We start from the raw sequence: 24,174 nt of genomic DNA, 5'->3' as shown, positions 1-24,174 counted from the left end.
TACTGCTTTGGTATAAAACCTCTAAAATTTTCCCAGATTGTGTGGCATGGAAGGATGATAGGGACTGATGTCACAAAACAAAATTCTGAACTGCAATGTTAATTGTACGAAATCTCTGTTAAAATACAGCTTAGTTTCAGAGGAAGTAAACAACTGAAACTTTGTGAGTTTCTTTAGAATAGATAGATATTTTTTTAAAACAACCTTTCCCCCATAAATAGAGTAACTCTTACAGGTAGTTCTCGACTTACCACAATTGAGCCCAACATTTCTGTGCACGGCAACGTGACACGGTGAATTTGACACCCGTGCCGTAAACCATCTCATAGTAAAATAACTATGCTATGTAATACCTCCTATCACAAATGGTAAACATTTGTTAATTTTCCCCATTTTATGACCTTTCTTGCCACAGTTGTTAAGTGAATCACTGCAGTTGATACATGGTGTTAGGAAATGATTATTGCCTAACTTGTTGGGTTGGCAATATATAAACTATCAATGTAGCTTTAAGACTGCTGAATTGCATCATACTGTGTCCTGATTGGTTAGCTCTGTAGCCAATGTCCTTAAGAGGGAGCTAGAAACAAGGTTTGTTTCTCTTTGCTGTTCTTGCTCTCTGATATCTCTGTATGCTACTGTTTGCAAATCCAGAAGAACTGTTTATTGTGAATGACTACAACGACTGGTAAGAAGACTTTGTTATTGGATTATCCCTGGACTGTCGTTTTGCTATCTCCTGCTTTATATGTGTATGACCTGGACTGTTTATTGGACTGTGCCTTACTATTTATTGAAAGTAAATACAACTCAGTGTATCTCTGTGTTGGCTGTGTTTATTCATAACTACTCTCAATTGCTTTCATGTGCATACCCTTGCTATTCAAGGGTTACTCTGTGAATTCCTTAACACATGGTTGTTAAGTGAATCTGGCTTCCCCATTGTATTTGCTTGTCAAAAGGTTGTGAAAGGGGATCATATAACCTTGGGACACAGCAACAGTCCTAAATATGAACCAATTGCCAAGCATCTGAATGTTGATCAGATGATCATGGGCATGCTACAAAGGTCGTAACTGTGAAAAACTGTCATAAGTGCCATGTTTCAGTGCCGTTATAACTTTGAACAGTCATTAAACAAACTGTTGTAAGTTGAAGACTACCTGTAATAAGATTTGTTTGGCATGCTTTGCATAAACTACAATTAGTTGCCTTTTACTAAACAGTGCCATGATTTACAGATTCTGCTATGTCAAACATACAGTGGCTTGGTATGATATATGTAGCCAGTCACAGTCTGTGGGTATAGGCCTGCCTACATAGTCAGAGAATGAGGTGGCTGGATGGAGTCCCTGAAACAGTAGAAGTGAGCTTAATGGACTCCAGAGGATAATAGAGGACAGGAAGGCCTGGAGGAAGATTGTCCATGGGGTCGCGATGGGTCAGACATAACTTTGCAACTAACAACAACAACACATAGTCAATTATTCCTCCTATTAAAAGTCTTGTTCTTGACTTTTAATGGAAGATGGGCAAACCTAGCATTTGACCTTGCCTTTAGTTTTTGTATGTACCTTCTGTGTGGATACTCCCACTACTGCAGACTGGCCACTATGAGGGTATAGCAAGAAAGCAAAGGCCTATGGGTAAGATTATAATGCAGAGACAATAGACTTTTAGAAAACAGATTTGTCATTATAGTAAGCAGAAATTTGAGTTAAGGCATCAGGTTTAGAGTGTAAGATCTAGTTTTGTTAGACACAAATCCAGATGAACGACCTTGGGCCAGTCACTTTTTCTCAACCTTAGGAAGCAGGAAATGGCAAATCACTTCTGGAAAACCTTGACAAAAATACCTGCAGGGACTTGTCTAGATAATATCTGAGAATTGGACATGGGTGAATGGAAGGGAAAAGGGAGAACTTTATGCTCCCTTCCAATGTATGGTGTTCTATTTTCAAGTTCAGGTAGAAATAATACATGTCAAAAGGATGATTGTAGCTGTCTTTGTCCTTACTTGCAGCTGTATGAAGTAGAACGTTTAGTCCTCTAAGCCATTCTAGGTATTTTTAACAATACCTACCTTTAAACTGTAAACTGCAAATAGTCATTCACCAATAATTAAGCAATTATTCATTATTTAACCTATGATAAAATACTACAAAAGGTTGAACTCTGGAGGACGTTCTCTTCTGCCTCTAGATAATTTCTGATCACCTCCCATTGGATTGTGGGTTGCCCTCCTCTTTTTTTTTTTTACTTTGCTTAGCCTGGAGGCTGTGATAAGGGACAGCGAGGCGCCAGCCTTTCCTTCTTGCTTGATAGGGGCAGGGAGAAGAACTTTGTATGGTGCAAATATTAGAGAAGCTGGCTGGGGAAAAGGAAAAGGAAACATGTAGGTACCTATGCACTTTTTAATCTGTGAAGAAGTGGCCCTTGCATAGCAAAACCGTAAAATGTCTTAGGAGTAAAATTTTCATGTAGTATATAGCTCTACGTGTGCATTTATGGCAGTGATCTTTTGATGTGAGAACAGAGGTGTGGAGACCCTGTCCTTAGTCCTATTTGAGAAAGGTTAGTGGATACCTCTTTCTAAAGAGCATCTATAGCACTTTGCAGCTAAACCAGTGGTGAAATCCAAATTTTTTTACTACCGGTTCTGTAGGCGTGGCTTGGTGGGCTTGGTGTGGCTTGGTGGGCATGGCTTGGTGGGTGTGGCAGGGGAAGGATACTGCAAAATCTCCATTCCCACCCCACTCCAGGGGAAGGATATTGCAGAATCCCCATTCCCTCCCCATTCCTGGGAGAAGGATATTGCAAAATCTCCATTCCCACCCCACTCTGGGGCCAACCAGAGGTGGTATTGCCGGTTCTCTGAACTCCTCAAAATTTCCGCTACTGGTTCTCCAGAACCTGCTGGATTTCACTCCTGGCTAAACTCTAGTGCTGACAACAGTTGTGAGGCTGCAAGCTCTTCGTTGTTTGAAGCTAAACATCCAAGTTTTCATATTTCTGACCCAAACAGCAGTGGGTGTCTGGTCCAAGCCATGATAACCTCAAATGCATCACGATTTCATTATATACACATGAAGCAAAAAAGTTCTTTCACCTGCATGACGATTCCATGACGCATGTGATCACCCTTGCCCTCTACTGTGGAAATCAATGCAGAGGGAAGGCATTTTCAAAATAAGACCCTGCTTCACAACATTCTAGGTAGATGATGCATCCGCCAGTTTTCATCCCCTTTCCCACGTCTGAACACCATATTCTAAATCATAGCTAAGGAAACCAACAGTACTCCAGTGAGTCTTTCCACACATAGGAGGAGAAATGCTTGTAATCCTCGCGTACACCGTATACACTCTGTCATATTTACCTGTAGCAAAATGAATGTTTGTGAGTCTGCTCCCAAGGATATTAATGAGAATGGCATGTGATATAACTTAGTACAGTGAGCTGGTACAGATGCCTAGGCATTAATGTGTGAAAATATGAAATGTCAGTAAACCATGATGTCTGCAGAATTGATATAGATTTCCACAATTCGGTTTCTTATGTTGCTCCATCCATTTCCTTCCTGTGGGAAGGGAGGAGACTCAAGGGAGGAGGCATAAATCGTTCACTCTGTTGCACATGAGAGCTACATGTGGTCAAGGATCAGTTTCTGCTTTCTCCTACAAATGATTCTTCTGAGCCATACGGTCTTCATTTGGAAGAGGTTTCTCTCTTGAGAAATCCATCTGCCTCCCATATTCTTTCCAAGAGCATTTTATGGAGAACAAAACTGATCCTGGTGCTGAGAAGACTAGGTAGGTCAGAGATCGGTATGCCCTTCTCTTCATTTTTGGTTGTTGCACAGCCTAAAATAAGCTTGACATAGGTACATGTTTTGGAAAATTATCTAATTCTGAAAATGAATGTAGTGAAAATAAGGAAGACCAGAGGCTGTGGGGGATCAGGGGTTCTGTGAGGTTGAAAATAACTTAAATGTGAGTTAAAGTGATTGAAGACTCGATGGGTAGAGGGGATGATATTATGGAGGCATATCTGACTAGAGTGAAGACGATGGAGCTCTGCTGGGAGGCAGATGAAGAGTAAGAGTCAGGAACAGGCTGCCTAATAGGGTGACCTCCAGACACATTGGACTGCAGCTTTGTTGTTTCCAGCTCTTCTCAAACTTCTCTCAAAAAGGGAGCTATTCAAATCAGCTGGGAAAAATAACCCAGGAAGCTTCAAGAACTTGTTCGCTATTTTGTAACATTTTAACTACCCTGAATAAAGCTATTGTGAGCTACTATGGTGCAGTGGTTCAAAGCACCAGGCTAGAAACTGAGACAGTATGAGTTCTAATCCTGCCTTAGGCACAGAGATAGCTGGATGACCAGGCAAGAACAAGCTAATCCTGAAAATCTTGCTAAGAAAAGGGTGGGGACTTGTCCATGTAGTCTCCAGGAGTCAACAATAACGTAAAGGCATGCACACACATTACTTTGCATTTTGGATGATGGAGGAGGAGAGGAGACAAGATGTTTGCAATAGATCATAGTTTATAATGGACAATGAAGTTGCAAAGAAAAATAACCTATACTTTTGAGTCTCTTTTTAGCCTGTAGAGAGTTGGCTTTCTGCATTTTAACTTTGCTTTCTTAGTGCTTTCTTTCTTTCTTTCTCAAGCTGACCTTCAACACAATGCAAAAAGGCCAGTTTGCTAGAGAAGGGCTACTCTACTCTATAAGAAGGCCAGTTCGCGAGAGTATAGGTGACTGGTTTCCTTGTTGTTATGTTTCTGCAACACCACCTAGTGTGTGCTCACAGATTTTCATAGCAAAGAAAATTTGACTCTGAATTTGTGGAATGGAGCCGATCCGGAGGGATGAAACTAGACTTCAGTCCCCTTCCAAATGAATGAGGGCGTTGGGATGTTTGTTTACTAGCAACAAAGACTCAGTATGAGTGGTTAACATTTTGATAGGGCTGCAAATTGAGCAGAAACGGCAGAACATTATTTTTAACATTTACCACCACCCACAGTTTAGAGGGAACAGGTTTTTATTAAAAAGAATGTGTGATTAATGATTCACAGGCAATGATGTAGCTATTAGTTACGCAATACAACATATTTGTATATTTTGGGGGATACACACAAAGAATTACATGCACATGGGCATGTATGAAGCTATCCATATACAACCTATCACAATAACTGCAGGCAAAATGGCTTCCATCTTATTGCATACAGGGTTGAAGAAATGTGTAGTGATGAGCTTGCCATAAAAGACAGGAAAATGCTAGAAGCATAGAAAGTGAGGGGGGTACCTGGAGGCTCTGGCACATGACAAGTGGGTGGGTAGGTGATTGACAGAACGTTGGTTGCCTTAACTTGAGCAGATGGCAGGATGTGGCTCTGAATCTTGCAAGATGCTGGAGACAATGTTTTCCTATTTAGCAATGATCATCTGTATAATATAAATGATGAAACTACACTGGCATGGCTTCTTGCTTTCATTCTTCCTCCCTTTTCTGGGTTAATATAAATGTAAGTGATATGTTCCTCGGGGCAATACTGGGGTGGAAAGAGCAAGTGATAAATAGACAAGGTTACAATTACCTCTTTCCTTGCTTGAACCAATAGGGAAGGATGTTAAAAACTTTGGGGAATGCACTCTTCCATTCCTAAGTAAAACTTCTCCAACCTTTATCTCCTGCAGCATTTAAGTTTAGATCAGGGCTTTCATTGGCAACAGGGATACTTTTTTTCTGAATTTAAAGGCTTTGTAGTAGTTTGATCAATCTTGTGAAATTTCAGTTGAAATGGCGAGAGCTTTCCTGCATGCCCCAGTCTCGTCCTGGGAGCGATTGCTAGCCAGTCAGATATTGTTTAGGGAGTGCCTGTCCAAAGAGTAGCTACTGCTATCATTCTGTTATTGCCTGGACTTCACTTAAAACAAAGATATAAGAAATATGGTCAGCATTCTTGGGAGGCTGTCAAGAGATGCCTAGCAACTCTACCAATGTTGCTGTCAAAAAGCAATTATACATTCCAGTGCAGAGGCAATTGAGTCATCTCAGTGTTGGATGAAAGCTTTCAATGGTTACCATAATTAACTTGGAAATGTATGAATTGTTGAGCATCTTTGTTTTAGTTCCAGGGATTTATGTTTGACTAGTTCATCCATTGCACTAAACCATAATGTTACTTACTAACTTTTGTTTAGGGTGAGGTACAGGGGTGAAATCCAGCAGGTTCTGACAGGTTCTAGAGAACCGGTAGCGGAAATTTTGAGTAGTTTAGAGAACTGGCAAATACCATCTCTGGCTGGCCCCAGAGTCCATTGGAATGGAGATTTTGCAATATTCTTCCCCCAGGAGTGGGGTGGGAATGGAGATTTTGCAGTATCCTTCCCCTGCCATGCCCACCAAGCCACACCACACCACGCCCACCAAGCCACGCCCACAGAACCACTGGTGAGGTATATTCAGTGCCGTGGCCTGTCTGCTATTATTTCTGCCTCAGAGTTAAATGACCTAAGCATTTGCAGTTTATTCAAAAAACCCTGGTTAATGAATGAAACTCTGGCTATGTAATGAAATAATAGTTTAGAATGAAGTAGGGGACCAATCATTCTTTTTTTCTCCTTTATCTGCCAGATTAGAAAAGGCAGAGAAACAGAAGGAAAGTGCTCCTGATGCCATGGAGTCTCGGAAGTCGGAAACAGCCAAACGTCTGGCTACGTTAATCACAGGCCTGGTGGAGTGCATGTGCTTTGCGGGCGTCATTTTTGGGTGGACATCGCTGGTCTATGTCCTCAAACATCTGAAGTACTTCGAGAACCTTTGCAAGCCAGCTGCCAATGCAACCATCAATCAAACTCAAGGTATGATCTGAGAAGACAGGAGGGGGAAGGTATTTTATTCTTTGTTGAATTTACAAAGGTTACACTAGCAACTAGTTTCATTTAGCCATATGGTAGGAACATGCTACTTGTAACTCTCTCAAACCAATTTCATCACCCTGAACTAGGCCCTGTCAATTGCTTGAACCTTTCAAAAACATTGCACCAATGCAAAAACCGAAGATGGCTATCAACCCTTTAGTCCATCCCAATTTGTGCCCTGTGGTCTTAAATTCTGCTTGATGCTTACTAAACCAGGAGCTCTGGTGGCTCAGCAGACTAATTAACATCCACTTACATCTGCTGCCTGCAATTACTGCAAGTTCAAATCTCACCAGGCTCAAGGTTGACTCAGCCTTCCATCCTTTCTAAGGTAGGTAAAATGAGGACCCAGATTATGGGGGCAATAAGATGACTTTGGATAAATATGCAAAAGTATGAAGGCTATTGCTTAACGCATTGTAAGCTGCCCTGAGTCTCCGAAGAAGGGCAGCATATAAATTAAATTAAAAACAAAAGTCTTCTCACTGAATTTAATAACAGCAACAGTTGCCTTAGTGGTGCCATCATGAAAGGTAAAAGGGTTTTGAATATGAAACTTTCAAGTCTCCTTGCATCTCTTATTCCAGAAGAGAACTGCTGGCTATTAAAAGTACAGAGTTGATGGGGCTGAACAGGGAAACCTGGAGAACGAAAAGCCAAATGTATCAGTATGGAACATAAGACGTAGTAAACATCTGCTTGTGGTTTTATGTGGCATTAGGGATTACACTTAAATTTCCTCACTAATTTACAGACTGTACTGCTCAGGATGAACAGTTCTCTCTCATCTTCACCATTGGCTCCTTCATGAACAACTTCATGACCTTCCCTACTGGCTACATCTTTGACCATTTTGGCACCACCGCAGCCCGTCTGCTTGCCATGTAAGTGTTGGATACACAACTCACTTATTCTCTGCCTTTTTTTCTCAGAGATACCTGATGCTGGAGAACCAAAGTGGAATTTCAGGAGCACTTTTGTCTTTAATAATTGCATAATAAGAACTTGGCAGATTCTTTGATCAGATGAGAACCTGCTGAATTCCTTCCTGTCATGCAACACTTAATCCCCATGTCTGAAAGCTTTTCTTTTGATAAGGAGAGTTTAGGCCAGAGAAACACAGTTCTGAGACTGTCAACAATAGTCATATGCTAGCAAGTGTGTGGTTCTTGGAGCAGTCCCAGTTTCCTTCTCTCAATTTGCTGATAGTGATAATAATAATAATAAAAAATAAAGGTTTCCACCATTTTCAGGCTCATGCATTTTCAAGTGCATGAAGGACCCAGATTGTTGGGGGCAATATGCTATTTAGTATACTCTCGATTGTTGTAAGCTGCCCAGAGTACTTGGAGAGTGGGCGGCATAGAAATATAATAAATAAATAAATAAATAAATAAATAAATAAATAAATAAATAAATAAATAAATAAATAAATAAATAAATAATAAATAGTGGGAAACGCTGAAAGTGCATGAGTCGTGGTGGGACAGTGGTTAGAATGCAGTATTGCAGGCTACTTCTGCTGACTGTTGGCTGCCAGCAGTTTGTCAGTTCGAGTCTCACCCAGCTCAAGGTTGACTCATCCTTCCAAGATCGGTAAAATGAGGACCCAGATTGTTGAGGGCAATAAGCTGACTTTACGCTTAGAGAGAGCTGTAAAGCACTGTGAAGCAGTATATACCATAAGTTTAAGTGCTATTGCCAATTACAGCATCAATTATACAGCATGCTTAACAGTGTAAACTTGATTTCTAAATCTACGAAACTTCTAGCCTTCTCTGCATGTGTAATGTGGCTTCTTGTATTATCACCCCATGATTATGGTTTCCTCCCCTACCCCATATAAAATTTTGGGAACATTCCTTTTTGCTTCCAATATGTTGCCCATCAAAAGTGCCTCAAAAAAAAAAATCTTCAGTCTCTGCAGCCTGATTCAGCAATGCAAATGGGCTGGAAAGTATTGAATGCTGGCACATTTTCCCATGAGAATCAGGGCCTCCTCTCCAAGGACATTTGAGCTGGATCTGTAGTTGTAGCAAATGACCTGGGGGAGGGCTGAGGTATCCATGTGGATTGCACCCTTCAGTTTGTGCATGGAGGGCATCATTTTTGTGCATGGCTTCTTTGCAAAAGACCACTCTGCAAATAGTGAAGTGGAACATTGTGGAGAGATGCTCTAGCCCACTTCTTTTCATATTAAAATGGGAAGCATTTGTTAATGCAAGACACATTAAAATTGCCCCACAGTCTGAAACAGTTAATCTATGCTTGCTGTATGCATGGAGCAGGCTTCGGTGATGGAAGAGATAAAGTTCCTTCCGCTCAGCATATGGTAACAGAAGGGAACTATGATGATCAGAAATTCTCTGTTATACATATATAAAAATATGTGTTCTCTCTCCCTTCCTCTCTCTCTCTCTCTCTCTCTCTCTCTCTCTCTCTCTCTCTCTCCCTCCCTCCCTCCCTCCCTCCCTCTCCCCCTCCCCCTCCCTTCTTCTCTCTCTCTCTTGCCTTTCCAGTCTATCAGAACTGCCAGACAGCTGAAATGATAAATGCCTATTATCTCTGACAACCCAGGCAGCTTCCATAAGACCAGATAACTGTTTTTTCTTGACATAATACTCATCTCCATATACTTTAATGCATAGTTTTCCACCCTTTGGGTGAAGGAAGGGGAGAGCTGCACCCTAAGGAAGTAGAATAGGAATTACACTATCCCCTTTCTCCCCGGTGATGTGTCTAAAGTATAGGTTCTGTATTCATCATATCCATCTACAAAATGGAATTGGATATTCAAAGATAAATGTTTTTGCTTTTGTTAGTACATTTGGCAACTTTTAATTGTTTGATAAAAACTCGTGTAGGAAAAGGAAAACATAGAAATGTGAAACAGTTGTATAGAAATTATTAGGAAAAAGATTGAAGAATGGAGAACTCCAGGACTGATTGATCCTCATGGAACTATGAAATATCCTTATGATGCTTATATTCTATTTTAGTCTTTGGTCCTAGCCTTTTTTATTTTTGTTGGACTTTTTTTTGCTTCCTGTGAAGATTTCAACTTTTGAGGAGAGAAGATTGAACCAAAATAGGAATTGCATGTCTGCCTTTATTTTGCTAGCTATTAGTGTTGTTTTGATGTTTACTGAGCAGCTGGTATATGGACTGATTACCTTTTCCTTTTACTGTGAATATATTTAAAGAAACATTTTAATATGTTTAGCTTCTTTTATTAACCTTAATTATTATTATTATTTCTTTCATGATATCAGCTCTGCTGTTCCTGGCTCCTGCCTATGTGACCTATCCTCTTTCCATTTTCTATGTCAATTCTTTTTATGTTTAGATTTTCACTAAACCGTGTTGGGTAGCTACCCTGATTTCTTCTGGTATATATCATTTCCCCCCCTCATTACAATTATTTATTTTTAGTTATCTCTTAGGAATTTCTATTCATCCTGAACAACTTTTTAAATAGTTGTCATACCGTGGCATCCTATTTCTTATGGCTTTGAGTTTATTCAAATCAATCTTTTTTGAAATTCAAATAGAGGTTTGATTCAACAGTTAAATTTACTTCAAAAGTCAAGAACTCCCAAGAGTACAAAATTTCCCCATGCACCTACGTACTAATTCCATTTCTTCAGCTAATTCCTCTCTATCTATTAGTATCAAACCAAACGGAAATTCACTGCCACAAAAATTCCCCATTTTCTCAGCCAGTGTTAGTATGCATTAAATAAAGAGTGTTGATGGCAGGACTGACTGGGAGAGGAGGTCAGTAGCTGGGAACCTGATCCTGTTGTCTGTTAACAAAGTGTATTTATGATCAATTAGGAGTTGTAGTGTAGAGGACTGTTTCCATTGTGTGGTGATAAGAGTCGAGATCTTTGAGCCATGTTGATTTGTATCTACAAAGTGTCTCTGAGAGGCTTTCAGTGATGCCAAACCTCATCTCAGCTTATGCAGCTGGAAGTCCAAGGGTTCCTGCGTGACTACAATCCAGGAAGCTGATATTTGCTGTGGCTGCACTTTAAGTTCCTTAATTGACTGCAAGTATTAATGGAGTGGGCAAAGTTATGCACCTCATGTGGTTGGACTGATTAACCACATGCAGGAAGGCAAAGCTGAAGAGGCTATTCCCCCCCCTCCCCCAACTTTCTTCCCGGCTGTAGCAGGGCACGTAGCCAATTTCCTGGAGCTGGCAAAGTCTCCTTGAAATACTCAGCTGCACATGCAAAGCATGGTGAGGAAGACTCTTTCAAGGTCCACACCATTTCATGACCCAGTTCATGGGTCTGCATTCCGGTGGTGGGTGAGACCTGAACAAAACAATACAAACATTTGCCTCACATTCAAAGTATCACTAAAAGCCTTTCAGAATAAGAATTGTTTCAAAGGTAAAAGACGCTAATCCAGTCTTGCCAAGGGAGGGCATTTCATGCCTATGGCCAAGAAACAACGCAAATGAGGAAACAGTGTGAATTTTGGACCAGCAATTCTTTCCTGCCAAAAATAGCTGTTTGTAGGCTGCTATTTGTTCCCACAAGTAGCTCTGTCAGCCAAATGTTAGCCTCTTTGATTTCAACGGGAGCATCTAATATATGCTGCGGTGCATTTTCTATTAAAAATAAGCATGGTTGAGAAGTGACTTGCTTTGAGTGGCTCACTTTTATAGAACTGTAGGCCAGGCTTCTTTTAACTATAGAAAGGCAAACACAATTAATGCTGGTCAGGAAGAAAAAAATCACCCATGAGAATGTAAATAGTATGTTTTATTTTCCCTTCCGGGAGCTTGTGCCAAAAGCTCAAAAGAGGTATGGTAGCAGAGTTAGGTGAGAGAAGTTTAGTTTTGCTATGAAAGAGGCAGCCTTTGTAGCCATCCAGCATTAGCAAAGCATCTCTGAGTCAAGTCAAACTGCTTCACTGCCAGTGAATGAAAGATGCAGAAAGCAGCTGGGGGCGGGAGCAGCTTACGAAATGGAAAAGGTTACAGTGGATCCTTTTATGGTGCCAAAATTAGCAAAACTCATGTTAGAGACATGAGACCGATACTTTAAAAGTGGAAACTCTCCAGTATTATTACCCTTTTAAAAATTACCCTTTAATGCCCTTTAGAAGTCCTCCCATGAAGAATGGAATGGGTCCAAACACCAAGTTTGGACTGGCCAGGCTGAGGAAGGTGCTCAGTCACTGGTAGGCAAAGCTCTCTGCAGATTTCCCACTGGGTAGAATTAAAGAAAATGTTGCCTCTCAGCCAACAGAATCAAGGCTGGGAGAGAGGCCTAAGGGGTGGAGGCAGAAGACGCCGAGTTCCATCAAATGCATACAGTCTGAATACAGGCACTTCATTACGGTAGACAATTGGGGATGTAAAGATTGTGCTAAAAGCTTTTTAGAAAAGGAAGGTGGGTGAAGAAATCTTTTGGTACTGTTGACTCCATTGCTGATGTTCAAATGGATTAAACAATCCATCTCAGTCTGTAGAAAGTGGAGAGGACAACCTTTCCTTTGGAACTACTTATGGGAGAAAAGACGTGCTATGGAAGAGTCAAACAAGGGGATACATAGCAGAGCTCAAAGAAGAAAGTATGGAATTCAGGGCATCTGCCTTTCACATAAGTTCGTAGAAGCCCAATGAGAACTGTGGTCAGCAGGGCACCCCCAGGCCTAAAGCAGCCCACTGATATTTGTAGCCACCTTTTATAGATAGAAAGACAAAATCAGTAGTTTAGGAGGGGACATCATACTAGCCTGTTGAAATGAATTGGGGTTAGGATGGCAGATTGTGTAGGCTTTCTGTAGAGCAAACATTTGGAAATAGCTTCAGTGTGGAAGAGGTCTCAAAATTGTGAGAAAAGAGAGAGGTTTCCTAATCCCCAGCTAACGCACCCGATGCTGCTAATTGCAATAATCAGGCCCATCGGATTCCATAGATCCCCTGAGTCCAGCTTCCCTGGATGAATGCAGAGGTGCTTGCTTCTGTGTGCTGCTGCCTTTTCTCAGTTATATTCTGAAATATGAAATGCCTTTGACTCATCTTCATAGTGATCTGGCGAGCCGTGCCTTTCATTATTATTACCAGCCTAAAAATAGGGGCTCCAGAAAAGGTCAGAGAGCCAAGCAAATGGCTTTTTCAATGAGAATACTGTCACATTTTCAAGTCACGGTTTAACTCTTTCCCTCCATAGTATAGCTCCAATGGGGAAGTAGGAGAGAGAAAGAGAGGTAAAATCCTTCTTCACTTCCCCAGCCATTTACTGGATTGCTCAATTTTCCTTGAATCTGCTGTTCGTATAAGAAATTATTGTGTTCAATCCAGGCATTTCCTCTCATGTCTAAAACTATTGCATACTTATTGTGGTTTCAGTAAATGTTACAGAAATAAATGAATAATTTCTCCCCTCCTCCCAAACCACTTGACTTCATTGGGTAACTGCAGGAAACGTTCTCAATATGGCAACACTGTAGAATGATGTAATACCAAGAATATCTGAAATTAGCTAAGATGGTTATTTTCGTTTCTTGCTCCAAAAGCATTTGAGAATTGAAATTCATCTCGGTCTTTTTTAGTGGTCAGATGTGACTCACTATTCTGAAGATGTGATATTATTAAGTGAAAATAACTATATTTCAAATATGTATTTTTCTCAAAATTTAATTACTAAGCTGTATTGTGGTAGGAATGGCACTAAACTGTTGGCATGAATATGAACTAGCCAGTCAAAAGGTTCTCAACCATTTTTAAAAGTGTTATGGGTAAAATGTATATGATTGACTGCAGTTTTTACCTTCCCCTGCAGTTTTTATAGCTAGAGCCAGGATGGCAGATTAGTTATTTGGATGACAGCAGGGGCTGGTGGAGAGGATTTAACTCTTTCCTTTTCTGCTATGACCCAAGAAACTCATTACTTTGTGAAGAAATCCATCTAGTGGTAACAATAAGCAAGCTCCACTCAAAGCAAATAGCAGTTTCAGAAACAGGATTTTCTTCTTAATTAGGGGAGCAAAGGGTAAAACAGACACTCTAGAGACGTGCTATGAATCAGTCTCGATGGCTGACACTTTTGGTCTTTTATCATGTCTTCATACAAAGTGATATTTAACTTGCATGATGAAGTTTGTGTGAAAGAGTTGCTGTGTGCTGCTTGTGTTGGCGAACCACTTGTTGAGAACATGAATGCATAATGCTGTCCTCAGCCTTGTCTCTGCCCATCATAAAGACGGCCTCTGTTTGTCTTTTTTTTTTTTTTTGCTTGTTGGCAAAAGTGGTGTTTTCCAAATTCTCCTAGCACAAATACATTTCCTGGTATGAATTTCCAGCACATCAATTGACTAATGTGTACTGTTGCAAGCCAGCCACGCTGTCTCTCCTCCAATCCCTGGTACCTGCCTTTCATGGGTGTCTAGTCCTACCGAGAAGGAACTTTCCTACATAAATCCCTGCAAGGTGTATCTTAGGTTTACGTGGATTCCTTATATACCTGAAAACATTTTTTCAGGTTTAGAACTCCAGTCTGCCAGTTCCTACATGGGTGAGGCACTGGTGTATTGCTAGATATGTGAAGAAGTTCAAGTGGGATGAGTGAGTTATACAGGAGCTATTGTCACTTTCTTGTCTCCACTTGTCATCCTCTTGTGGCAAATCCCATGTAATTTATTTATTTTGCACTCTTTATGGGATATTCATAGGCGCTGCAATCACTTGTGACAGGAGTCGCCTTGCAACACTTACTGATTGGGATATTTGGCACACGGAGTGAACTTACTAAGAGTTTGACCAGTTTCCTGTTTCCAACAATTTTCAGTCTTTTAATTTACAAGGCTGAAAAATCTCTATCCAGAAGGAAAAAAAGGCCCAGCTGACAAGCAGCTGAAGTTCAATCAGGAGCTCCATCCTATATTTATCCTCCAACCATGTATTGGTTGGGATGTTTTTGGACAAATGTCTACCAGTCTTAGAGAAGATTAGTAAACTGGTTGGCTTTTCTTCCTGTTGCTTGGACTTTCAGGAGAAGAGATCTGATTCCGTGCTGATCATGCTTCAGCTGACATGTTACTGGTGCAGAGCATCTCCAGCTGGGCTTTGTGCTTTGCATGACCCCAGAGCACCCATCCTAAAGTTCCACTAGCCAGATGAGGCTTCTTGCACTGGGCATGCAGAGAGGCTGCTGCTGGCATATCCAGAAGCTGACTCGAAGCATCAGAAGAGGCTCTGTTGAAACTGCCAGAGGCAGCCTCAGCAGTGAAGGAGGCAACTGCTTTGCTTTCAGAAGTGTAGACTGGATGTTGTTTTGTGAATAGTTTCAAAGCCTACTTCATGTGAAACTTCATGATAGCTTGTGCTGATCATATGATACATTACTAATTAGCTGAAAGTAGAATTTTGCCCAAAAATGTACCTTCTTGCTCACTTCTCCCATTTTAATTTCAATCTTATATTCTCTTCCTCGATCAGCCTCCTTTCTTTCATTCTCCCTGAGTATTTCCAATATCCTCGATCCAAAATTTCATTTTACTGATACAGCTGGATGACCAGTTGACTTCCTGTCTTCTAACGATGCCCATAATTGCCACAACTGCCTACCTATCTACTAACCTACCTACCTATCTAGGTTCAAGATGGGCAGCTACAGAAGAAAGCCATGGTATCTGGTGGAGATGAAGTGAAAATATGTCACAACCTCATATGCACTAACAGCTCAGGCTCTCCTTTTGTTTTCCAGATCCTCCTATACCACGGGTACTCTCCTCATTGCATTTTCTTCAGCAGGTGAGTGCTTCTGAATGAAGAGCCCACTTGAGCTCACTAAACATCTGTCAGTATGTAGAAAATACTAAAGAAAGTAAGATGAATACTGGCGATGAATCTTTGGGAGATGTTGGATAGGTGGGGGAGGTTCTCTGCAGTTTGTTTCCTTTTGCTAGCATAGCAAGTTAGCAGCATAAGAAAATGTGGTTATATGGGTGTGCCTTGATATGAGTAAAGAACTTGCCACTGGCTTGGTAGGCTTGAACACACACACAAACACACTTACATATACACACTCCTCCCATTCTGTATAGCAAGCTCTGACTTAGGAATGTAACAACAGTGCAGTTAGTCCTTGAATTACAATCACAATTGTGTCCAGAACTTCTAAATGAAGTTGCTAAATGAGAGAATTAAGTTGCACCCATTTTTATGACCTTTTTTTGACATGCTGGTTATGTGAATTACTGTGATTGTTAAGTGAAGGATGCAATCATTAAGCAAATCCAGCTTCTCAAATGGCATTCACACGATCCTGGAACATTGTAGCCATCATAAATCCATGCCAGTTGCCAAGGGCCCGAATTCTGATCATGTGAATGCAGGGACTGTGTGAAAGGTGTTAAGTGCGAGAACTGGTAATAAGTCATTTTTTTCAGTAGTGTCGCAACTTTGAAAGGTTGCTAAATGAATGGTTGTAAGTCTAGGACTACATGTAGTTACACAATTTGGGAAACTCAGATAAATTTTACTGATTCTGTAGTTTAAATTAAGACACAGACAGCCTTATATCCTAAAACTTATATAGAAAAGGAAATACTGTGTTGCCAGGTTTTCTTTCATATAAAGTTAACAACTGTTTTTTAATTTTTTTAATGCTACTACTAAAAAACCCCAAGATCCTTGTTCTCCTTATTGTATTAATTCATCTTAGCTGAAGGCAATTTATTGGGTCCAACTATTGATAGTTTAGTTTATTTGATTTGTTTATTTGATTTGATAGTAGACCATAGAGTTAAGGGTAGGGCATGATACATAGAATGCCTTGGTAACTGGTTATCGATGCAATGTTTAAACTCACCTCTTTTGGCTACATGAGGGGTAATGGCTATCCTTTGACTGTTCAAAGCTTGACAAGTAGTTAGATGTGAAGGATATATCATATCCTAGCTATTCATTGTGCTATTCTCTGAGATTTATCTTAATGTACATTTATACATTTATCTTGAAAGGCTACAAAGTGTCTGACTGGATGTGTGCCTCTCTTGAGAAATAATTCTAGTGTATATATTTTTGTTGAGATGCTTGAGCTGGCGCCAGCTCTCCACAAATATCATGTGCATTGTCTAGCTCACCTCTGCTCATGCACATCTGGCCGATACCTTTTGCTAGTATTTATCAAAAGACAAAGGCAGGGCAAAGACCGTGGACTTATGTTTTTTATTACTAATTTCTCAGTCTCCCGAATTGGTATAAAATATCTGTTGCTACAGTTTGCTATGCTCCATACTATGTACATTGGGAACTGATACATCGGAATGGTTGTATGGGCAATATATGAATGGCTTTTCATGCACTAGCACAACTGATTATCTAGTTCTGGTCTGTGAATGAATATGGAAGGTGGACAACAAGTACTTTGAATGGTAGATTATTTATGTCTTGGTTATGAACATGATAATACAACGAGTTTTCTTCTTTCCAGCCACTGCAATAATGTTGTATCCAGCACTGACATTTATCTCTGTTGGTGGGATCCTTCTCATTCTCACAAATATGCAGGTTTGAATTTCTTCCCTTGTGCATCCTACTGGGGAGGGATGCTGGGAAAGGAAACTGTTCAAAAAGAACTTTGGAGGGGGGGGCAGGTATAAGTTCTAACCACAACAACTTTTACTTGGGTGGTGGGGGAGATCCCAGAGATATCTGTATTTCCTCTTTTGGGGATATTCAAATCCAGCTGGGAAAAGAGAACCATGATGTCATTTTCCTACATGTTCAGAATGTATCAGGCTAGTCTGGAGATGAAATCCCAAGAAAAGTCGCCATAGGCATGGAAGAAATCTTATTTCACAATTTGCTTGTTCTTCCATAGCAGCTAACTTTTTATATTCTAGCCCTGTGATGGCGAACCTATGGCACGGGTGCCACAAGTGGCACACGGAGCCATCTCTGCGGGCACGCGAGCCGTCGCCCTAGGTCATCTCCACCACACATGTGCGCATGCCTCCCGCAGCTGACTGGTCTGTGGAGATGCGTGCGCATGTGTGTGGGGGACTAGGTGGGAGGGTTGTGCACACATGCACGGGGGGGGCGGGGGGATGTGGCGCATCCGATGCTCCATTTTGGGCCTAGCAGGCCTCTCTGAAGCCTTTTGGGACCAAAAACTGGCCCAGGGGGGCGCGCGCATGTGTGGCGGGGGGTGGGGGGAGCACAGGGGTGGGGGCGGGGGAGTCATGCATGCATGCGCAAGCGGGAGGGGAAACATGGGGGCGCACGTGCATGCGCAGGAGGTGGGACATGCGGGAGGCATTGCATTATGGGTGTGGGCATGCGCGCACTGTCGCACACACACGTGTGCTCTTGGCACCCGAGGAAAAAAAGGTTAGCCATCACTGTTCTAGCCTAAGTAGAACTGAGTTCATATACTATGTCCTGCTGCCACAAAAGGAGATTAGCCCTTTTAATTTATTTCTCCAGATTGGGAATCTGTTTGGAAAACATCGGTCCATCATCATTACCCTCTACAATGGAGCCTTTGATTCTTCCTCAGCTATATTTCTTATCATCAAGGTTGGTGAGATTGTTTTTTGTTTGTTTGTTTTTTGCCTCCCATATCAATTTATCTTTAATTCTAAAAAGGCTCCCACTTCTATGTTTGGACTTTACTGCCTTGTTGCTGCTTTTGATAGGTGCCGGACCACAATTGTAGGCACAGAATTACCTCATTGTCCTTATCTATAGCACTAAAGCATGACCTTAGATCCATCTAAATTATCAGCGCTAAATGAATTAATGACTAATGATAACCGGTTTCAACATTCAAAGAAACAGCCTGCTCTCAGGCAAGCAAGGCTGCAACCTTAGGCAGGCTAAGACATAAGGAGAGCACAATCACGATGTGGAGGACCACAAGAGAGGAAAAAAGCAAGATCAAGGGGAAAAAAATAAACTAGCATAAATACATAATCAAATTGGTTTAACCTTCAGAAATATTTGATCTGGATTTACATGCTTAAAACTAAGACTATAGGTAATACTTTTCCCTCTTGCCTACAGCAGATTCATTTTCTCATTAAATGACATGTGCAAGCTGATTTGGAAATCCTGTATATTTCTACAAAGATTAGCCCAGGCATACTCAAGAGCCTTAGTTGCATGCAGGCAGCTCCTTTGCTAGTGGGCATTAGAGAAAGGTCACCGTTTGCATTTGGCCATGAATCTGGGACATTTTCACCCATTAATGTTGTTAACAGCCAATTGATATACCAAAATGATGTACCAAAGTCACTCCTGTGCATTCAGTTAGTCCACCTGAGGCAGAACAGAGGTTACAGCCAAAATGAGACAGTTGCCTGTCTCATCCTTCTTTCAAGGATTGGTATTGGTTCTTCTTCAATGAAAATCAATCTTATGGAACTCTAACTTTGAGCAAAAGCTTATCAGGAAAGAGGCTCTGCATCCCTTTCCCTTTTGCATTTGTTTGGGGATAGAGAGATATCCAGGTTTAGATGGATCATCAGTCACAGAAGCTCTGCAAGTGGCTTTGGGCCATGACTGACTCTCAGATTAACCTACTTCATGGGGTTGTTGCAGTGGAAAATAGGAGGAGGGAATGCTATGTATACCACCTTGAGCTCCTGAAGGAAAGATGGGTTACAAATGAAATAAACATATGTTTATTTTCCTTTTGGGTTGAGTAGGTGGACATCAGGAAGAAAAGTGTAAGGTGGCTTCCTCTCCTTCCTTCCATTTATGGAAGAGTTCTTTGCATTTCAGACATGGAGGAGGGTGGAAAAGAGGGAGGCAGTTGCCTGCCATACAAATTCTGGTCCTTGTTCTCCCTGTAGATCTCAGGAGGGAGCAGAAGCTTGCTGTGGAAAGCAGAGTGAGCCTGATTTCAGCAGGAAGTTGCGCTAGAAGTGAGAGAGAGGACTCTTTGTCCTGTTGCTTCTTGTAATTCATGACTCAGCTTTCTAAAGCTCTTTTGTGGCTGAACTTTGCTTGTAGAGGAGAATAAGAACTGGAGTTTCTGGGCAATTCCCAGCAGAATGAATAGCTAAGGCTGGGAGACCGAAATTAACTGTGCTATGTGGCATGTTGCATTGACTATAGCCTCCATCATCCTCAGCTTCCTGGCACTATTAATTGGCTGGGTTCATCCAGCATCTAGAGGAAGTTTAGGATTCAATTTATTGTAGTCACCCTGATACTGTCTTAGCCTGCTGTGGAAAGAAGACCATTTGTGTATTTGTTTGGGTATAACATGTTGTGTGAATTTTAATTTTATAAACCCAGGATTTATAAGGTATACACCTAGGATTTAGTGTAGGTCAGTGGTGGGATTCAAATAATTTAACAACCGGTTCTCTGCCCTAATGATTTCTTCCAACAACCAGTTCACCAAACTGCTCAGAAAGTTAACAACCGGTTCTCCCGAAGTGGTGCGAATTGGCTGAATCCCACCACTGCACTTCAGATTTGAAACCAAAATTGTATGCCAATGTGGATGTGGGATACACTACACCTATCTCCTTAAAGAAACTGTACTTTTTCTTGGGCTCAGCAACCATTTTCTCCCCGTTTGAATTAGGAAGCATGTAAAAAAAAAAAAAAACCCTCTCAAACCACCCAGGAAAACACATGAAGTCTCATCATCACTCACATCAATGACTTAGCTTTGCCCTATTGGCCTCCTTGCCCCTCTTACTGTGGCAATGGGCCCTTTAGAAATGTTCAATGGTGGTACCAAAAAATTGCCCAACCATTTCAGAAGCCACCGGCCTCTACTGAGAAGGACCTGCTCATGGTCAAAACAGAGCAAGTGGAAAGGGGGAACTGAAGCCTTTCCATCTTCCATGCTATGTTTCTGCAAGAATTCAGGGATTGGTGCACACGGTAGGAGTGTTAAAATACAGCCAGCTTATCTTGGAATGCGTTGTTTGTCCTCAGCTCCTGTATGAGCAAGGCCTTTCCCTGGGAGCCATGTTCTTCTTCATATCTGCCTGCAGTGCCTGGCACTTAGTTCGCACCTTTTTCCTGATGCCCCGATACCATATTCCTTATCCACTGCCCCCAGGCTATACATATGGGTAAGCAGCACTTCTGTCCGATTGGCAGCCAACTCCTCTGTGTGACTTTCCCAAAATCCTAGTCCCCTCTTATATTCCTATCATTTTTCTCCAGTTGCTTCTTCCTTTTTCTAGCTGTTTATTGTCATGCCTGAAATCTTAGTGACCAGAGAACATATTTTAGGGATCTTTAGATCCTCTCAGTTAATCCTATAAAGACAATCCTTCTTTCTGAGTGCTATTTTAGGCATGCACTGTGAAAGCTTGTCCTTGGATTTGTCTAGGGATATGCTTCTCATCTGACTGTCCCTGTACCTTTAACAGCAGTTTGGTGTGCAAAAGTAATCTGATGTCTAGAAAAGCAGCACCAGTAGGTCTATTCTTAATATCCAGCTGCTATTTAAGGTAAAAGATGCATCCATTGCATTGTTCTGTTAACAATTTTAGATTCATAGCTTTCTTTGTGCCTGCCTATTCATCCTAAGCTTTTTTGTTCCTGAGTTGTTATGTCACATTTCTGGCTCAGGTGCTACAAAAATTGCAAGAAAATCTGAATTTAACAATAGAGCAGGCAGCCTGCACTGAGATGATTCATGTCATTTAAATGAATTAAGTATGCCTGCAGATTAGGTAAGTGTCATTGGCAAGCCAGACTGCTATATGTTTACTTGCAGATATGAACACTTGATTTCATATTTCATGAAATACATCTCTTAGTTCTCTAAATTCTCTTTGGATTGATGAAGCCACTTCTTGTGAGTGAAAATCAGGAGGGAAACAAGGGTGTCTCTTATGTGCTTCCAAGTGCGCCTTTCCTCCCCTAATATCAAATAATATTTGCAAAGGTATCCTTGGTCTTATCACCTTGTTTCTGTTCCTGATTGCTCCAGTAGCTTTGCTTCTTGAAAAAGGAGTTGCAGTTAGATCCATCTGCATGCCAGATATAGGCTGGCTCTGCTGGTGTAGTTCATGCATTATGCCGAGCCGCAATAAGTGAGTTAACTCATTATTCTGTGCCAAAACCAAATAAATCACATTATGCCATTGCATTAAGTCTGAACCAGGGCAGTGAGTTTAATGGGTTTACTTCCAAATAAAGGTAGATGTCAGTATCAGCAAACAGACTAGTAATTCTTTTTTGCATTTCAGAGATACTGATGCAAAGAAAGAGTAAAGGAAAGCGGCAAGGAGTAAGATCTAGAAAGAACAATTATTAAGTCAAATGTGACACTGAAAGTGGTTTGTACCAGAAAAATACAAATTTCAGTGTCCCTGAGGCTTTCCCTCCACCTTTTGCTTTGTATGTTTGATTACCCATTTAATGTGTATAAATGTTGTAGAATGTTTATTGACGCTGACTAATTTCATTTCAGTTTCGCATTTTCATGCTATGGTTCAATGGCTTCAAGAATTAATAAAAGTTTTCTGCTAAATCCTTTTCCTTCTTTCCGTGTATATGTAACATTGGTTACGTTCTGTACACAAGATGTATGTAGAAATAAGTTCACAAGGCCAAGGAGAGAATAAGATGTGTGTCATATTTCCTGTATCTGCAGACTGAACTGTCCTGGGATTTCCCATTCATACCGCACTTATGAGGAAGAAGGCTCTCCCAAGATCACAGTTGCAAATGAAGCCCAAGACTCAAATAATCTACATGATGAGTCAGCACTCAGAGGAGAACAAGCTATCATCAAGGACAAAGGTAGAGGCTGAGGCTGGTTTAGAATAATAGAATAACAGAATTGGAAGACACCTTGGATTTTCCCCTGTGAATCTCATATTAGCTAGGATTACATTATTTGGAATGCCTGGGCTATTCTTCTGTGTAATTTTTAGGCTCTCTGCAAGTAATGGTAAAATATGAGTCTGCCTCCATGTATATTTCAGGGACAGCCTTCACTGGATTTACACAATTCATCCAGGATTGAGAGATGTTCTTCTGTTTGTAGCCAGTTTCTTTTATTCTCCTTCTTTTGCCTCATTCTCTCTCTTTAGAGTTCCATACACGAAGTCAGGATTGAATTACCCATTTTCTTAGCTGCTAGGCATTGCGGAACATGATCAGCTCCCAAGTCACCATGTGCTTCTAGGCTATTGCAGTCAACTATTTTTTATGGGAGAGCAGATAGGAAGAACGAGTTCAAATGTCATAATTTTTCACTTTTTATGGTTTCCCCAGGATGTGGGATCTACTACTTGAAGTTCCATCAAGATATTAATCACATTTAATGTCATGTTACTAGGAAATACTGTTTCCTTTTTCCTCCCAGTGACCCTGCTGCAAATTGCTAGTAAGAAACAGCAGCTTTGTACCCTGTCAGCAATTTGATCAGAGGCTGATGGAAAAGTGAGAGGACACTTTGTGACTTCATACATTGCAGGAACTGCAATGTATGAAAGGCAAACGTATCAAAGGCATACGTTCCTCCCCAACCTCCTCACTGTCTGACTCTGCTGCCAGCTCTGCTGGCCGCCGGTGGGCCACAACACAACCTGGAATTAAAGAGAAACTTCCTAACAGTGAGAACAATTAACCAGTGGAACAACTTGCCTTCAGATGCTGTAGGTCAGTGGTCCCCAACCCCCGGTCCGCGGACTGGTGCCGGGCCGTGGAGTACCTGGCACCGGGCCGCGCAGCGGCCGGGGGACATGAACGCTGCAGCGCAAAGGCTCCTGGGCCGTGCGCAAAAGCTCCTGGGCCGTGCGCAAAAGCTCCTGGGCCGTGCGCAAAAGCTCCTGGGCCGTGCGCAAAGGCTCCAGGGAAGAGAGCCCCACGCAGGTACGCACGTGTGGCCCAAAGCTCCCACCCCTGCGCGCGCTCAGCGGGCCACGGTAAAATTATCAAAGGCTGATTGGTCCGCGGCGATAAAAAGGTTGGGGACCACTGCTGTAGGTGCTTCATCACTGGAGACTTTTAAGAAAAAAATGGACAGCCACCTGTCTGAAATGGTATAAGGTCTCCTGTTTGAGCAGGGGTTTACTAGAAGACCTCCAAAGTGCCCTCCAGCTCTATTCTGATTGATTGATTGACTTTTGATGGCCTCTATACCCTAGAAACTATTTCACATACTTTTTAGGTGGGTCTGGTTTGAAGTCAACAAGAATAATTATCTCATCTCTATTTAACCAAACCTTTTTTCCTCCTGGCATTAATAAAACTTAAAGCCACATGTGTGTGACTTATAATTAA

At 41.4% G+C, this 24,174-nt stretch overlaps 1 protein-coding gene across 8 annotated transcripts in view; it reads left to right on the top strand.

Moving 5' to 3' along the window:
• SLC43A3 (solute carrier family 43 member 3) overlaps positions 1-24,174 on the top strand; it is a 39,112-nt gene that overhangs the window by 10,828 nt on the left and 4,110 nt on the right. For 3 of the 8 annotated variants that reach the window (XM_070957238.1, XM_070957243.1, XM_070957244.1), the window contains exons 2-8: positions 6,652-6,878; positions 7,693-7,822; positions 15,665-15,711; positions 17,396-17,472; positions 18,391-18,483; positions 20,863-21,002; positions 22,538-22,686. In XM_070957238.1, coding sequence (XP_070813339.1) covers positions 6,695-6,878; positions 7,693-7,822; positions 15,665-15,711; positions 17,396-17,472; positions 18,391-18,483; positions 20,863-21,002; positions 22,538-22,686 — 820 coding nt within the window. In that variant the 5' untranslated portion in view covers positions 6,652-6,694. Of the gene's footprint in view, positions 1-638; positions 689-2,336; positions 2,396-2,496; positions 2,575-3,698; positions 3,813-6,651; positions 6,879-7,692; positions 7,823-15,664; positions 15,712-17,395; positions 17,473-18,390; positions 18,484-20,862; positions 21,003-22,537; positions 22,687-24,174 lie in introns of those variants that run through there. The other 5 variants (XM_070957240.1, XM_070957239.1, XM_070957242.1 and 2 more) reach the window with 5 other exon arrangements.

Source organism: Pituophis catenifer, unplaced genomic scaffold (genome assembly GCF_029215685.1).
Source record: "Pituophis catenifer annectens isolate HBS135680 unplaced genomic scaffold, rPitCat1.0.hap2 SCAF_1, whole genome shotgun sequence".
Classification (NCBI taxonomy): domain Eukaryota; kingdom Metazoa; phylum Chordata; class Lepidosauria; order Squamata; family Colubridae; genus Pituophis; species Pituophis catenifer.
Note: the sequence above shows the minus strand (reverse complement) of the source record. Positions and strands in the feature narration are given on the sequence as shown.